This window comes from Sinohyriopsis cumingii, chromosome 3 (assembly GCF_028554795.1).
Source record: "Sinohyriopsis cumingii isolate HCF-2022 chromosome 3, ASM2855479v2, whole genome shotgun sequence".
In the NCBI taxonomy this organism is placed as follows: Eukaryota; Metazoa; Mollusca; class Bivalvia; order Unionida; family Unionidae; genus Sinohyriopsis; species Sinohyriopsis cumingii.
In genome coordinates, this window is record NC_142963.1 from 68,739,177 (window position 1) to 68,755,632 (window position 16,456).

Here is a 16,456-nt window from a genome sequence, read left to right on the forward strand (position 1 = left end):
TACCAGTATTTTATTTAAACTATTATAGAAGTCCCACCCAGGCTCTATTTTGTTGGAAGTTAAATTTAGTGAAAGATAGATGTAACGCTCTGAGCCCCCAGTCAACAATACCGAGGGTTAGATGGTTAAATATTCGAAAAAATGGTTGAAATTCAATGAATAATTTAATGACGATTCAATAATCAAATGACTCAAATTTCCAATTTCACTCCTTCCGCTCGACCCTTTACGAAGCATATTGCATCACTTGATTAGCAGTGTGAGATTGATTTCTACCCGTCCTTGTTTTTCTACTCATTTGTTGTATCATTTCTCTCTCCTATTTCTCCCAATTCCTTCTCCTCTTCCTCTCCGACCTTTCTCCAAATTCATTCTCCTTCTACTCATCGACTTCATCTCGACTCTTTCTCCTCCTCCTACACTTTTTTCTCCAAGACTGCACTTCTGTGACAGTCCCTGTTGCAGTTGGTGCAGACGTACTGGGAATTCTAAGCTCAAGTGGGTACTTCCACGCTCTTCATTCTCTCACGTTTCTCTGCCGCTAGCTGACCTCTCCTCACACCAGCGACTGCTATGCCCTTACGGACCGTTTGTCTCAGCCATCGAAGGCGGTGTTCACACAGCAGGGAGTACATGCTGGGGATACTTGCACGCTACAGGATCTCGCTGTGTTGGACGTGGTATTGCCAGCTGATTTTCAGGATGCGTTTTAGGCACCGTATATGGAAGGAGGTGAGCGGACGCTCTTGCTTCATATAGGTGCTCCAGGTCTCACTTCCATATAGGACGGTGCTTAGAACGCAAGCCTGCTAGACTTGAATCTTGGTGTGTCAGCGCATTGTTTTCCCACACCCTCTTTGTTAGTCGTGCCATGATGGTGTTTGCCTTTCCAAGCCTTCTGTCCAGCTCCACATCGAGCCAGAGAGTGTTGCTGATGGTTGGTCCCAGGTAAGTAAAGTCGTTGACTGCTTCCAGGGTGACAACGTCGATTTTGATGGAAGGGGCAGTGGTGATATCTTGCACACTGACGTTTGTGTTGTTCAGACTGATGGTGAGTCCGAAATGCTTGCAGGTATTAGCGACACGGTCTCCCAGTCTCTGGAGAACATCCTCGGTGTGGGTCACAAGAGCTGCGTCATCCGCAAAAGAGCATCTTCCTGATGAGCATTGACCTACTTTGGTCTTCGAACGCAGCCGTGCCAGGTTGAACAGCCTCTCGTCGGACCTGGCGTGCAGATATACGCGATCAGTGGACGAGTCGAAGGCGTAGGAAAGGATCAGGGAGAAGAAGATCCCGAAAAGGGTCGGTGTCAACAATCAGACCTGCTTCACGACACTGTTGATGGAGAAGGAGTTCTAAGGAGGATCCATCGAACAGGACTGTTCCCTTCATATCGGCAAAGAGATTATCACTCTGCTGAGTTTGGAGTGCAGCCGATTTTACTGAGAATTTCAAATAGGTCCTTCCTGCTGAACAGGTCGAAGGCCTTAGTGAGGTCGATGAACATCATGTAGAGTGGCTGATCTTGCTCTCTGATTTTCTCTTGGGGTTGTCGGAGGGAGAAGATCTTGTATGATGTCGACCTGCCTGCTCTGAAGCCGCACTGAGATTCCGGGTACACAAGGTCCTTCAGCAGCTGCAGCCTGTTTAGGATGATTAGGATGATTCGGGCGTACATTTTGCCAACGGTGCTCATTAGCGAAATCCCTCTGTAATTGTTACATTCACTGCGGTCGCCCTTGTTTTTGTAAAGGGTCATAATGGTGGTGTCGCGTATGTCGGTTTCCCAAGTTTGATAGCTTCAGGCGGAATGCTGTCGCTACCTGGTGCTTTGTCGTTTGGGTGGAGTCGATGGCTTTGTTGAGCTCCTCTAAGGTGGACACTTTGTCGAGCTCAACCATGGTGGGCAGTTTCTGTATGTTGCTAAGGGCCGTAACGGTGACTGACGTTTCTCGAGAGTATAGCTCTGAGAAGTGATCCACCCATCTGGTTAAGTGTTGATCACGGTATGTGATCCTCTCTTTTGTCAGAGATTTCAGGGGAGCGACCCTTTCCCTGTAGGGCCAAGCGCCTTCTTGATGCCAGTATACATACATTGGATGTTCCCAGACTCAGCACTGCGCTGGGTTCCTTAACACAGTTGCTGCAGTACTCGTTCTGGCACTGTCTAGCGATCCAGTGGGTGATGCTTCGGGCACTTCTGAAGTCAGCAAGCGTGCTTTCATTGGGGCATTTTTTGTAAGCTATGAAGTCTTTTCGTTTGTCTTCGATTATTGGTTCCATTCTTAAAAGGTGTGCGTTGGACCAGTCCTGACTTGGCCGTTCCTTCTTGCCAAACGTGGACATGGCTGTGCTGTAGATGGCACACTTTATAGCGTTCCACTTGGCCGTGGCATCGTGCTTTGGCGGGTCCTGGAAAGTCTATTCCAGGGCGGACACATACTCCTCCACTTTGGCGGGGACCGACATCTGCGCAGTGTTGATGCGAGGGAGACATTTTGTCTTTGAGCGGTGTAGTGTGTGTTGCTGTATGCGCACCCTGCTGATCACGAGGGCGTGGTCAGAGTCGCAGTCTGCACAGTGTTAACTTCTGGTGGAGAAAACGCTGTTCAGGGCAGAGCTACTGGTGATGACCAATGCTGTGGATTACACTAGAACTAGGTGTTTGTAACGCACAGGTCATGGTAGGTGCACAGCTTCAGCAGTCTCTGACCATTTTCGTTGGTCTTTCCAGTGCCATGATGTCCGAGGCAGGTAAGCCATGGCTCGTTGTCCATACCTACTCTGGCATTAAAGTCGCCGAGGAAGAATAGTGGCTCATCTTTAGGACATCCTTTGATCTGTTCGTCCAGCTGACCATAGAATTAATACTTTATGTCTTCTGAAGACGTAACGGTGGGGGTGTACACACTAATGATGTTGACAGGACCTGCAGTAGTGGCAAGGTGGATAGCCAAGAGACGCCCAGTGCCCCCTGAGGGAGGCTCAAGTGACGCCAGGAGGGTGTGTTTTTTTTTTTATGGCGAAGCCCACTCCGTACTGGCGGGTCTCCTCAGGTTCTCGTCCCTTCCAGAAGAATGCGTAGTTTTCCTCTCTGAGGGAGCCGCTTTAGGCGGGCCTGGGTTCCTGGAGGGCAGCTATGCTAACATTTAGTCTGGTCAGCTCTCTGTCGATGATGGCCGTCTTCCTGGTGTCGTCCACCTCCCTAAGGTCGTCAGAGATGCCTGTGCACATGTTGCATACGTTTCAGCTTGCGAATCGAAGAGCTGGAGTCTTCTTTGTTGGTTTCTTGTTTCTTTTGTCATGGTGCGGTAATTCCATCTACTTTTCATGCTGAGTAAACACTGAGCTCTAGGCACCCACTGGAACAGGCAGACGTTGGCGGGCCAACACCTTACTCACCGGAGGCTGCCCGGCTTGAGGCGGAAGGTAGCTGGCCAGTTGGACGCGATGTCTCTCCCACCGCCAAAGCTGACCCGTGGCAACCCTTCCCTACGCCAATCGGGTGGGACTTATAACCAGTAGACTGACTTCTTCCGTGTTGTTTCCTCACTCAGGAATGAGGCTGGAGTGGCCTGTCCAGTGAGCAAACCTGGACGTGGAGTACGGAGATTCTGGTCTGCCCAGACATCGTTATCCCCCTCTCTTCCTTGTTGGTGAGGTCCAAAGGAATGCAGAGCATGCCATTTGGCACCAGTTTGGATGCAGGAGCTGCCAGAAGGAAGTCGTAGTTGAGACCCAGCCGTCTTAGGGGCTCCACTCCTGATTTTATGTCTGGGTTTACTCCCCTAGCCTTTCCTTCTCCCGAAAATATCCAGAAGGCAGAGGGGCCATCATCCAATGGCTGAGACTTAGTAAGTTTGGTATCAGAGTTTCCTTCTCCTATACGAACTGCCTGACAGGTCTAACAAGCTCCATCTGCCCGGGTTTTGAGTCAGAGTTTTCCTTCTCTTAGACTGGCTGCCTGCTAAGGCTAACGAACCCAGTCTGCCCACCCAGTTATATCGCATGGCACTCGGTCGCGCAACACAACAGGCTCTGTGAAAACAGGGGGCCCTGCATAAAAGTGCTGCTGTGGGCAGAATAGTGTAGGAAAGGCCTTTTGCAGGTATTACGCTACCAATAGCGCAGGTCCAGGTGGGCGGGCTTAAGGTGTAGGGAACATTGTATTTCGAAACAAACAACAAAACTAGCTGTGATTGGTGCATTATGTAAGAGTTGAACTTTCTGTTAGGCTTAAAAAAAGTTGTGCCTCCTGGCAACATGTGAGATTATGTTAATTCCTATCTAGGTGATATTTTGTATTTTTTATGATTTTTTTTTAAAATGTGGTACACATGTCTGAAACTGTCTGTTGTGACTAGATAACTCTTACCCCTGTCTAGTTCCAGCAGAGTTATCTCTCTTAAATGCAATGGAGTACCTGGTTTTGTCCTTGTCAAATTGACAATTTAATACTGCTCTCTAGAAAAGTGTGTGATATGTACGCTAAAGTAGGATAGAAAATATATTTATTACTCCAAACATTAGCATTAAGGTCTATCGAAAAACAAATGGTACCGTGATACTTGCAAGTAAACATCCTGCACAGCAGAGCCAGACAATGGTCCCACGGCGATCACTAATAATTTCGCCCTAGTTCGAGATTTAATTTAAATCACCTTAATCGTGATTTGTTAATCGCCGATGAGCATAAATTAATGATATTCGCGAAAATTTGCGAATTATTTTGATCAACTCAATTACTGAAAAGTTTATGTTTGCGGAAATGTGATACATATGAAAATAAGGAGATATGGACAGTTTAATGTAATGAAGCAAAGGATCGAACTATATTCACCGGTGCATAATATATTTCGTTACACGTGTCGGTCGTAATTGATGTTGGTTGATTTCTTTGCAATGTAATTTGCTTTTCTTTTCTGGGGTGGGTGGATGAAATAAAATTAAGGAATCTATCATAAGTATATTAAAAAAAAAAAAAAAGAAAATTCACTACGTCCCTGGGTGGGCTCGAACCACCAACCTTTCGGTTAACAGCCGAACGCGCTAACCGATTGCGCCACAGAGACGTGGTATCTGTGTTCATGCAAGGTTGCATATACAATATTTCCAGATTTTTTTTACATATTTGGATTGCCTCCTTTTTTTTCCATCCGTTAATAAAATGGCAGGAAAAGGTAGATTTCACGTCCCTAGCGTAGAAGAACTAGATAATACAGAAGTAAATATCTCGTGTCGGGTAATTATAGCTCTGCTTACTGAAAACTATTAGAATATTAGAGTATAGATAAGCTGATGACCTTATTCCTGTGCTTAATTAAACCTTAGTTATACCGATGGCGGAGACTTTCTTGATGGCATCTGTACTGTACAACTGTTTTATTTGGGAGGGGGCTGCTATATTTGACAACAGATTTTTGTCTCCATCAGTAAAAAAGGGGAAAACTAATGATAAAACTCAGGGATAGGGGAGGGCGTAATCATTAGTGTTCCACTTTCTACATATAACAACAAGACTCGGTAGATAAGACTGTAAGAGTACCTGCCACTGTAAAAGCCCCGACTTTTGTTTTTCGTAAAGTTCAGTCTTGCCTGTTCCAGAAGACTCCCATTTTTCCCATGTAGTCTGACTCAGAAGACTTCAAGTTTTCAGTATGATTGCTTTTTATGGGATCAACTCGATGGTTAATGTTTTAAATTTTAATTTTGTTCACTTTTCTCAAATAAAACTAGTTTGCTGGTTCTAAAGTCTGCATCACTAAAGCAAAAGTTCAGTTAAAGGGGACATTTTTCTCTAAATTCTGTAAATTTTCAAAGCTTGCCATCTTTCTTTCTAGCAGAATTTAAACCTTTGAACAAGACTCAAAGAAACTGCACCAAATTGCTGACATTTGAAAGGATGCAGTTCTGGTCATTAAGCCTGCATGGTTGAAATTCGTAAATGTGTACAGTCGTATACAACAACCAAAACATTATACTGATTAATCAGACTTATTTAAAACTCATCATTTACCCTGATCTCTGTGTTAGGCTTACAGCTGAGACAGCTGTTTATGTGCAAGACATTGAAAGTGTTTATGGCCTTACATTGCCCCGGCTAACGATGGTATGTGAGAAAGCTTGCCAGTAGCTTCTTATGGGTCATTGGTTTTTCCCTGGGTTTTCCAGGGTTCTTCCTCCACCAGTTGCACTGGCCACCATGTATAGCCTATCTTGTTCTGAAAAATGGCATTAAACCCTGTAACAACAACAACAAGAAGCCTTACATGGCTTGACTCAGGTTACTTAATTTGCTGTACAATTGTCCTCTAATATAACCGGATGCAATTTGTAAGTCATGTGCATGTCTTTGTTGAATATATCTGATTATTTAAGGGTGAAAATCATGAATACTTTAAGAAACAAATTTACAGAAAAATCTTACAAAAAAAATCCTTAAATTAGGTATGTGGAAATACATCATGTAATTGGAATAAGCAGTCATTGGCATGATCATTTGCACACTAATTTTGTAAATTTTTACAGGCAGTAAGCCATTTACATTGCAGTCTATTTGGGCAGGCAGTCACATGGTCTTGTCACAAAATGGATATAGTAAATTTGTTGTTGTTCTAGGGTTTAACGCCATTTTTCAGCACTAGATAGGCTATACATGGTGGCCAGTATAACTGGTGGAGGAAGAACCCTGGAAAACCCAGGGAAAACCCACCGACCCACAAGAAGCTACTGGCAGGCTTTCCCACGTACCCATGCTAGCCTAGCCTATAGTAAATTTGAAACTTATACTGAATTGCATAGTCATATAAGATGCATTCTGATTAAAATTAGATCTCCACTGTCTTGCCTGAAGATCTGACATCGATTGCTTAGGGATCATGTTCCGGTGACAATTGAATTAGCCAATGGATATGCAAATTTCCGAAATTTGAAAGTGAATTAAATAGTTCAACACATGTTGATGCTTCTAAGTCATATTGCTGAGTCACCCAAGCATGAAGATATACGACTTCATCTCATTGGCTGAAAAAATTAGCAATTTAATAAGAGGCTGCTTTTAGAAGTTTGATTTTTGAATTCATTGATATATTAGATAATAGTTAAATTCTCAACTGCTTCAGTGGCCTAGTGGTTAAAGCGTCTTCAGATATGGGAGGTCATGTGCTTGAAACCCTGCCAAGTCATATCAAAGACTTTTAAAAATGTTACTAACAGCTGCCTCACTAGGTGTTCAGCATTAAGAGAGTAGTGTTAGGACTTGTCGACCCAGTGTCAGGATAATATGACTGTTTGGGACATGATGCTACATGTCTGCAGCATGATGCCCCAGTGCTAGACGTCACTATAAACTGCCACACTGCAGACATCATAGCGATATGACTGAAACATTTTTAAAGCTATGTTAAAAATCCAAATCTCACACACACACACATACAGACACACACACACACAGAGTTAAATTTTCTTGGCAGTGCAAATTGTTATTTTTGCAGAAGTTTGCACAAGAGGACTCCTTATCTTAAAATTGTAATACAATCTATACCTAGTTTACAGGGTCGCCTGGTCATGTTTCTAGTCTTTCTTAGTTGTTTTCAAAACATTTTAACAGCTCTGTTTAATTTTCAAATGGGTGCTGTTTCAGTTTTAAATTTACTTGCTGTAAGAGTTAACGCAGCTTTTAAAATTGAAAGAATATGTGGGATAAATGTCTCATCTGATGATAACTTTTAAGTTTTCTAATGCTGACTTTCATACCTGTGTTGAAATGAGCTCAAATGCTAACCATTTCAGGCTTTTAGATTTTTTTTCAGAATACTCTTAGAACCAGTCCAGGCTTTCAGAGTTTTTCAGAATACCCTTTTAGATCCTGTCCAAGCTTTTAGAATTTTGCAGAATACCCTTTTCGAACTTGTAAAGGGATTTTTTTTTAAATTAATTAAATTTTAGGGACACAATCCCAGAAGGGATTAGAGCCACTCTGTATCAAGCATGCACCAGTTGACTTGGAGCCTGGCATGAACAACATCAGTCCTTTTTTGTACCTGCAGTTCTCCTAGGTTTTCATTTTGTGGCTTGTTTAATGGCAAAAGACCTGTACTTTATAATTGGTGAGTTCCAAAGGAGCCCCTATTTCTAACCTGGCAGGGTGATCCCATCAGGATTTATTAACCTTGGCTTATTTTTTACTTGGAATTTTGTTGTTTACCCATGTCAAAATCACAAATTCTTTCAGTTTTCAAATTTGTGCTTACTTAGTTATATCCCAGCTAGAAAAAACATTGTAATAAAAAAAATTCTGAACTTCCAGTATTTTGAACACAGGCAAAGCTGGTTACATGATCATGTAAAGCTTACATGTAGTATATAACTTAAGGTATGACATTGTAAAGATACTGAGTGTTGAATATCAAAAATCTAAAGCTTACATGTAATATATAAGGTATGACATTGTAAAGATACTGAGTGTCGAATATTAAAAATCTAAAACTTACATGTAGTATATAAGGTATGACATTGTAAAGATACTGAGTGTTGAATATTAAAAATCTAAAGCTTACATGTAGTATATAAGGTATGACATTGTAAAGATACTGAGTGTCGAATATTAAAAATCTAAAGCTTACATGTAGTATGTAAGGTATGACATTGTAAAGATACTGAGTGTCGAATATTAAAAATCTAAAACTTACATGTAGTATATAAGGTATGACATTGTAAAGATACTGAGTGTCGAATATTAAAAATCTAAAGCTTACATGTAGTATGTAAGGTATGACATTGTAAAGATACTGAGTGTCGAATATTAAAAATCTAAAACTTACATGTAGTATATAAGGTATGACATTGTAAAGATACTGAGTGTCGAATATTAAAAATCTAAAGCTTACATGTAGTATATAAGGTATGACATTGTAAAGATACTGAGTGTCGAATATTAAAAATCTAAAGCTTACATGTAGTATATAAGGTATGACATTGTAAAGATACTGAGTGTCAAATATTAAAAATCTAACACTTACATGTAATATATAAGGTATGACATTGTAAAGATACTGAGTGTCGAATATTAAAAATCTGATAAACAAATAACCCTGAGTCAGCATCCTTGATTGGATGAAGGATTTAATGGGGTTATTGTTTTACTGGATTTTTTATTGTTCACCTTCATTGAAATCCCATTGCAGGCTCTAAATAGGGTATTCAGGAGAACTGTTCATCTTAATGCTGGTATGAAAGGCGGCATCAGTAAACACAAGTTATTATTGGATGACGTATTTTTTTCAGATAATCTTTGTTTTCACAGTTGTGCTTACTTTTATAGCAGCTAAATCCCAAATTAAATCAATATAACAATGAAAATGACACTGAACTGCAAATATTTTGAACATGTGTGACTGGTTATGCAGTTTCACAATCATGCAATCATGTCACAACTGTACATAGTCTGAACATTTTGAACATGTGTGACTGGTTATGCAGTCTCATGATCATGTTAGAACTATATTTAGTGTGTCTGAAACCTTATTCTGATTTGCATCTTTTTATAAAATAAACCTAGGTTCAGAATTTTGATTTGTGATTTTATTTATATATTGATTAATAAATAAAATTCTGTTGGAAATTAAATAATTGCTACCTTGGAGAATTTTCCAGTTATACTTATTATCCTAACAAAGTTTATGAAAAGTGTTTGGTTACAGAGTGCAGATTAATTAAGGTATTTTTAAATTGACAGGTCAGATAAGAAATGGGAAAAAATAACAGAAAATGAGAAGTTGTAAGCCAACAAGACAAAATATATTAAAAAAGTATTTGCTGGCAATTTTAAGTCTAGATCAACATCCTAGATTTATCCTACCATTTTTCTGATAAAAAATACTCCACAAACTAAAAATGATAACTTATAGCATCCTGAGAGTTACAGTGATTTTGAGCCATAAATGAATTTCAATTTCAGTTCAAGATTTTATTTTAGGAGATGATTGCAAGTATGGAAATTCTGTACAAATCATCCATTGTTGCACACCATGATGGATCATTTTCTGCAAGGCGGTATGGGTAACTGGAACCTGTGACATTATATTTGAATTGCTTTGTCCTTTATATCAGTGAACTATTCTGCCAGCAAGAAACTAATACAAGCTATTGCCATAATACATTGCAGATAATACAAGTTATTCGGAATTCACATAATGCATTGCAGATAATTGTTCACAGTGTCGCATAAACATGATGTTCCAGATGAGCAGAAACATGTGCTTAAAAGTTTAAAACATAGAAAAGGTGCTTATCAGCATTCCTGATCATATTATATAAGTCATTATTGGTAGCTGTTGTCATAGTATATTTCTACCTAAAGGGAAATAATATTTACATTTCATTTTATTCTTTACTATCTTGATTACCTCCCCAATGGGAAAACAAAACAAAAACAGCTGTAAAAAAAACTACCTTTAAACGAGATACCCGATCGCCTGCCACACAAACTATTATGGGATGTAAATATCAGTTATTTCATTATATGATGAAAGGAAATGTTCTCAGTTACATACATGCTTATCTTTTTTTAAAAATATATCTTCATTTTCAAAAACATTTATAATTTAATGTTGCCTATGCATTGAATAAATATATTTCATTTGAATTTTGGATCAGACAGGTGCCCAGGCAGTTTCATTTACCAGCATAATGATTGGGGATGATCTCATCCACTACCTGTGCCTATGATTGGACTTGAAAATTCAAGATATGCCATATATATACAAATTTTACAATAAAATGTATAACAGATGTCAGGTTAAAATATAAATGTTTATTCGCAGTTTATCAAAACTTGCTTCAGACAATAAGCATTCACATCAGCGTGTTTGCTTGAGAAAATGCAAGACTGACCATACATTTTTACATACCATATATACTTGCTTACAAGTCCATCAACAAAATGCACAGACCCAGATCTGCCATTGCATAATCAATGCGCTGGCAGATCTGGGTCTGTGCAGTTTGTTAGGAGTATTCGCTAGAACAAACAACATAGACCCCAATCAGCAGGCACATTTTGCTACGACAGATCAGGATCTTTGTTGTTTGGAGTTTGATTCAACTTATGAGTGAGGACATATGGTAGGTAACATGATGAAAGTGACAGAACTTTCATAGTGTCTCCTTAAATAAAGATATATATGCTTCCAGGAGCTTAGAGTATAAAACTTGTAGAACATATGTATTATGAACTGAAAATGACCTATCTCTATCTGTCATGAGTGTTTGGACTTATCTGCAAGGCAATCACATTTCAAACACTTGAGCTCAACACAGCCAGATTTGAGCTTAACCTCAGCATGGGGCAAGTGGATTTGTCCATCCTGCATGTCTTTGTGTGTATGCGTATGCATATCCCTTTGTAGTTAATTGAATGATGACAATTTGTAAAGCATAGACAATTTGTACTTAACAAAAGTTAAATAGCTGTTGGTAGATGAAATATGATGCTGTAAGTTCAGTAGTGGATTATGTGGAGTTGATCATAATGACACACTAAATTCATTTTTTTATTAAACAAAAACCTTGAAAATTGTCTGCATAAGAGCAGGATGGTATTCACATCACCAGTGTAACAGTATTGTCTGTACCATGGGATTACAAAAGCAGTGAATTGTTTGATGCAGCAGTGTACGGAAATCAGCATTGTAAAGTATAGGTGTACCTTTAGATCCATAAAGGTCAGTCCAGATGTGTAATCTATTTAAATATTTCTCAGAGTAATCCAAAGAATGTAGTTAATGACCTCGAATGGTGTGTTTTACCATTTGTTGCAAACTATGTCGAATGTTTCTGCAAATCTTGAATATGAGCTGATGTTCTCATAAATTTACAACATACGTTTGTAGGCATTTATGGGAATTTATGTTCAGAGATTTACTTAATATTTTATGCCAATTTCTGTTCAGAACATAATTTTTTTATTGTGTTGCTTAGATCACAGCCTGTTAAGGAGTAACACCCCACATCTTACTTTTCCTAAAATAGCTCACCATTTATTGCAGCAATGTAGGATACTTGTTGTTATGGTTTATGTACCTTCCTAGTCTTTATTTTGACCATGTGACTAACAGTGAGTACAGCAGAAACTGTACAGTGTAATTAAATTTAACTGATAGGAGTACCTAGATTACAGTATTGTAATTACCAAAATACATATTCAGCTGCCACTTAAACAAGCAGTTTAATGTTTTTTCATTGCTGAAACTTTACCAGAAAATGACAGAGTTGATAATATTTCAGAATTATTTTGAATCAGCCCCTTTAGATGTTCCTTAGAGCACATACACAGATGTCTTCATGCCATAGTGTTCATCCTTTCAGACATGGGGGTCACTAGTGTTATGGACCAGTAACCTCAACTTTACAACTACATTTTTTGGTGGGATGGGGGTGTGTGTGTAATTCAAACCAAAATCTGGATCTTTTGGACTTGTTCATTTTTGGTGAAGTTTTTAGAACCCTCAAAAATTAAATTGCTTGTTCTAGTAGTATTTGTTTAACTAATTATTCCTATTTGCTACTTCTTGTTGTTGCTTTGGTTTTAATGTCATTTTCAGCACACAATAGGCTATACATGTTGGCCAGTATAACTGGTGGAGGAAGAGCCCTGAAAAGCCACAGGAATGCTTCATTGACCCACGGGTAGCTACTGGTAAGCTTTCTCACATGCCCAAAATGGTTGAGCCCGAGACTAGAACCCACATGAACAGAAATGAGATGGCAATGATCGGTAAAAGTGAGCCCTTTAGACCACTCGGTCACCCAGGACACCACACCTATTTGTAATTACAACAATGTAATACTGGTACTCATCTGGCTAAATTAAAGGGTGTAATGACCAAGATGGGTGCACAAACCTTAAAATTTTTATGCGCATACTTCTTATGAGAGATTTTTTTTTCTTAATATTTTGATGCAGCTAATCCAAAAATGGTCTTCCACAGCTATTTTGTTAGGATACAAGTTCTATATTTTTGGAAATTTGTTTCAAGAATCCTTGTGAAAAACCATATTCATGTCACATTAGTTTTTACATGTATTTGACATTGTATTTAAGTTTTTGAATAAAACCTTTGGGTTTCAACCGTCTGTGAGTATTCAGCAATTGAATGAGGCATATGCAGAATGGCAATACAATTTCTTCAAATGTAGGATACATTAAGATTTAATTATTTGCACTTTCCTTATGTCATTGTGGAAGTATGTTTATTGAAAAAGCATTGGCTAAAGTTCCTGTATATAAAATTCTAAATTATACAACTTTTGGTTGGTTTTAACTTGCATATGAAAGGTAGATCCTTGGAAATAGGTGATTCTCTAAATTGTACTGGATGAAAATATTTGATATATTTTTCACAAATTCTTTTCGGTTAAGCCTATGACACTATTCAAGACTTACAAGGACTTGAAAACCAAAGGGTCTGCTGCTGATGTGGTTGATTCAGTGATAAGTAATGGAAAGCCAAATGAGCCGGACCAAAAATCAGAAGCAGAAGTTAAAGGAGACAGAAAAAAAAGGGCTGATTCAAGAAAGGAATTTCCCCAGAAGCCAACAGAGAAAGGCAAGGGACCAAAATTGATAACTCAAGATTTAAAAGCACCTCAAGCAAAAGTCGGAAATTACAGAACTGAAGCATTGAAGCCAGAATCCATTAATTCAGGTAGCGCTATCTTCTCTTTGTTATATAGTAAGACTCATTTGTGCATATATAATGTTTACTTATCAGCAGATAGCATAGAATCTGGAATTGCATAGTGTAAACTGATTGTTTTAGACATGTCCTAACTTTGGTCTTTAATAGCACAGATGACATTGTTACCTGCCATGAATGAAATGAATTGTTACCTGCTGTGAAATGACATTGAAAAGACATTGTTACCTGCCTTGAAATGACATTGTTACCCGCGATGAATGAATTGTTACCTGCCATGAAATGACATTGTTACCTGCCATGAATGAAATTGAATCAAACTAATGCCTATATTTTATCAAAAGTTATTCCAATAAAGTCATAATTGATTCCCTTATCCTCTAATTATCATGAACATCAAAGACAAATCTCAAAGCCGTCTATTCTTGATTTAGTTATGTACACCAAAGTGTGACATCATTGACTTGTTAGTGCCTCCCAGTTGATATTGATTTTACATAGGTGCTATATAATTGGCCAATAAGTTGTAAGCAGAAGTCTAGCAAATGTCAGTTACAGATGTCAATTACTGGCACATATAGTAAACTTATTATGGACAGGGTTTGCTCAGAGGGGAATCAAGGTCATAAGCTGAAATCTGTTACAGGTATATTTTATGTGATGTGCCATTTTGGTATTACATATATAAAACGTGATAGTGTGACAGAAACATTTAAAATCACTGTAATGGAAATTTGGGTGCAGTTGACCTGACCCCCCCCCCCCCCCCCCACCTCGAAAGAAATCAGAGGAAGAAGCAAAGCATATTACCCCTTTTGCATGAGATTCCCATGTGGACAAGAAAACTTTGAAGCTTGGTGTATTGTTGCTCAGCAGTTTGTAAGGAGGTATGATAAGGACGGACATCCAGATGGATGGACAGATTATGGGTATTAAAATACTTTTATCTCCAATGTTAAAGCAAGAGGATTAAAATTCATATTTTATTGAGATAGATATTGTACTTTTAGGAAAAATGAAGTATCTTATGTTTTTGTTTTGCTTTTGATTAGTTTGGTTTGTTTCTGTTTTGTTTTTTCTAACAATGCAATTCATGGTTCTTTTTATTTTTGACAACCGATTGTAGGGACGAAAATACCATCATCCCCGTCATCAAAAGAAAAGGATAATCTTCCAACACATGATGAGTATGTTTTTCCTTTTTTGCATGGAAATGCATGACAAAGCTTTGTTTTTGTCGTTATATACACTTTTCTTTCCTCCAAAGTATTTTTGTGGTATAGTGTGACACTTCTGTGACTCAGTGATTAGCCAGAGTACCAATCAGTGGGTTGTGGTTCAAATCTGTCTAGATCCCAGATTGGCTGCTGTAGTGTGTTTCTACACCCATTGTCTAAGCACAATAGTCTTTCATGTGCTGATGCACCATCAGTGCCAGTTAATCAATCAATCAACTAAACTAATTCCTGGATGAGAAGGTGTTTGAGAATGTGTGTGTTTGTGTGTGCGCTTGCGCACTTTGTGATTGGCTTCCTTGCATTTTATCCATCATTGAATATTAGCTCACTGCAATAGTAAGTTTTCCCAAATGAACCAACTTCTGGCATTAAACTAAAATTACAGCACATGTTTGTCTTTAAATAAGAACATATTTCTGTCAAATATTTAATATTTCAATTCCTATTAATATAATTATGTTTTGCTATGATTTTAGCTTTGCTAGTCATAGACCAGAAGAATTAATGGGATGTCTTGTTATCTGTCATCCGTTCATCCATTCATTAGCACTCTGTTATTGCTGCTTCTCCAAAACTACTTTAAGGTTTGCCGTGAAACATTACGCACACAATCATTCCAAAGTCTAGTTAGTGCTGAATGAAAAAATGCTGCTGCTCAGAAATCCAGTATGGCCACCCAGAAGCCATATTATTATTGTACTTCTTTGAAATGGATAGCTATATCAACATGAGGATTTCACTAAAAGACTTCTTATGACATCAAGTTGGTCCTCAGAGAAAATGGTGTTGATACAATGTCTGCTGTGGCTGCCATATCAAAAATATTGTTATTGCCACTCTACCTGAATGGATGGTGATATTGGCATTGGTTATTCACTAAATTATTTTAATGATGTTTGGTTTGTCCTAAATGAAAATGGTGCAGACCTGACATGGCTACTACAGCAGCCAGCTTGAAAATCTTGTTATTGATGCTCCATCTGAAAGGAAAGTCAAATCAGCATTGGGTTCACTAGAAGGACTTTTTATAGTAGGTTTTAAATATAAATCTAATATCTAATATAGCAGCCACAGTGATGGTCTTGAAAACCTTGTCATATAAATATTGACTTGTCGGCAGCAGACTTATGTTTAATTGGTACTAAATACAAATGATGCTGTTTTGACACCTATTGGGTCAGAATGGCAGCCATTTTGAAAATTTTGTTGTTGCTATTTCTCCTGCGTGGAAAATCATATAGACATGAGGTTTTCATCTGAAGTCAAATTATGATACCTGGTTGGTCTTGAATGAAAATGGTGTCAATCTAACATCAAATATGGTCGCAACGATGAGCATATTAAAAATGTTGTTACTGATTTTCCTTAATGTATTGTCATATCAACATGTAGATTTTACCAAAAATCTTTTAATGGTGACTAGTGTGTTCTAAATAATAATGTTCCCAATCTTACGTCTGACATGGCTGACACAGTGGTTAATTTCAAAACCTTGTTGCTCAAGAATATCAGAGATAGTT

The 16,456-nt window shown here is 38.5% G+C and overlaps 1 protein-coding gene and 1 non-coding gene across 2 annotated transcripts in view; one reads left to right on the plus strand and one right to left on the minus strand.

The window, feature by feature from the left end:
• Positions 1-4,999: 4,999 nt before the first annotated feature.
• Positions 5,000-5,073, minus strand: Trnan-guu (transfer RNA asparagine (anticodon GUU)). Its single transcript has one exon. It is a non-coding gene; the product is annotated as a tRNA-Asn (tRNA).
• A 98-nt stretch (positions 5,074-5,171) lies between these two features.
• LOC149803042 (DNA excision repair protein ERCC-1-like) overlaps positions 5,172-16,456 on the plus strand; it is a 29,673-nt gene continuing 18,388 nt past the window's right edge. Inside the window, exons 1-3 of the mRNA XM_089952596.1 lie at positions 5,172-5,243; positions 13,422-13,707; positions 14,825-14,885. Of these exons, the coding sequence (XP_089808722.1) occupies positions 13,425-13,707; positions 14,825-14,885 (344 nt within the window). The 5' untranslated portion in view covers positions 5,172-5,243; positions 13,422-13,424. The remainder of the gene's footprint in view (positions 5,244-13,421; positions 13,708-14,824; positions 14,886-16,456) is intronic.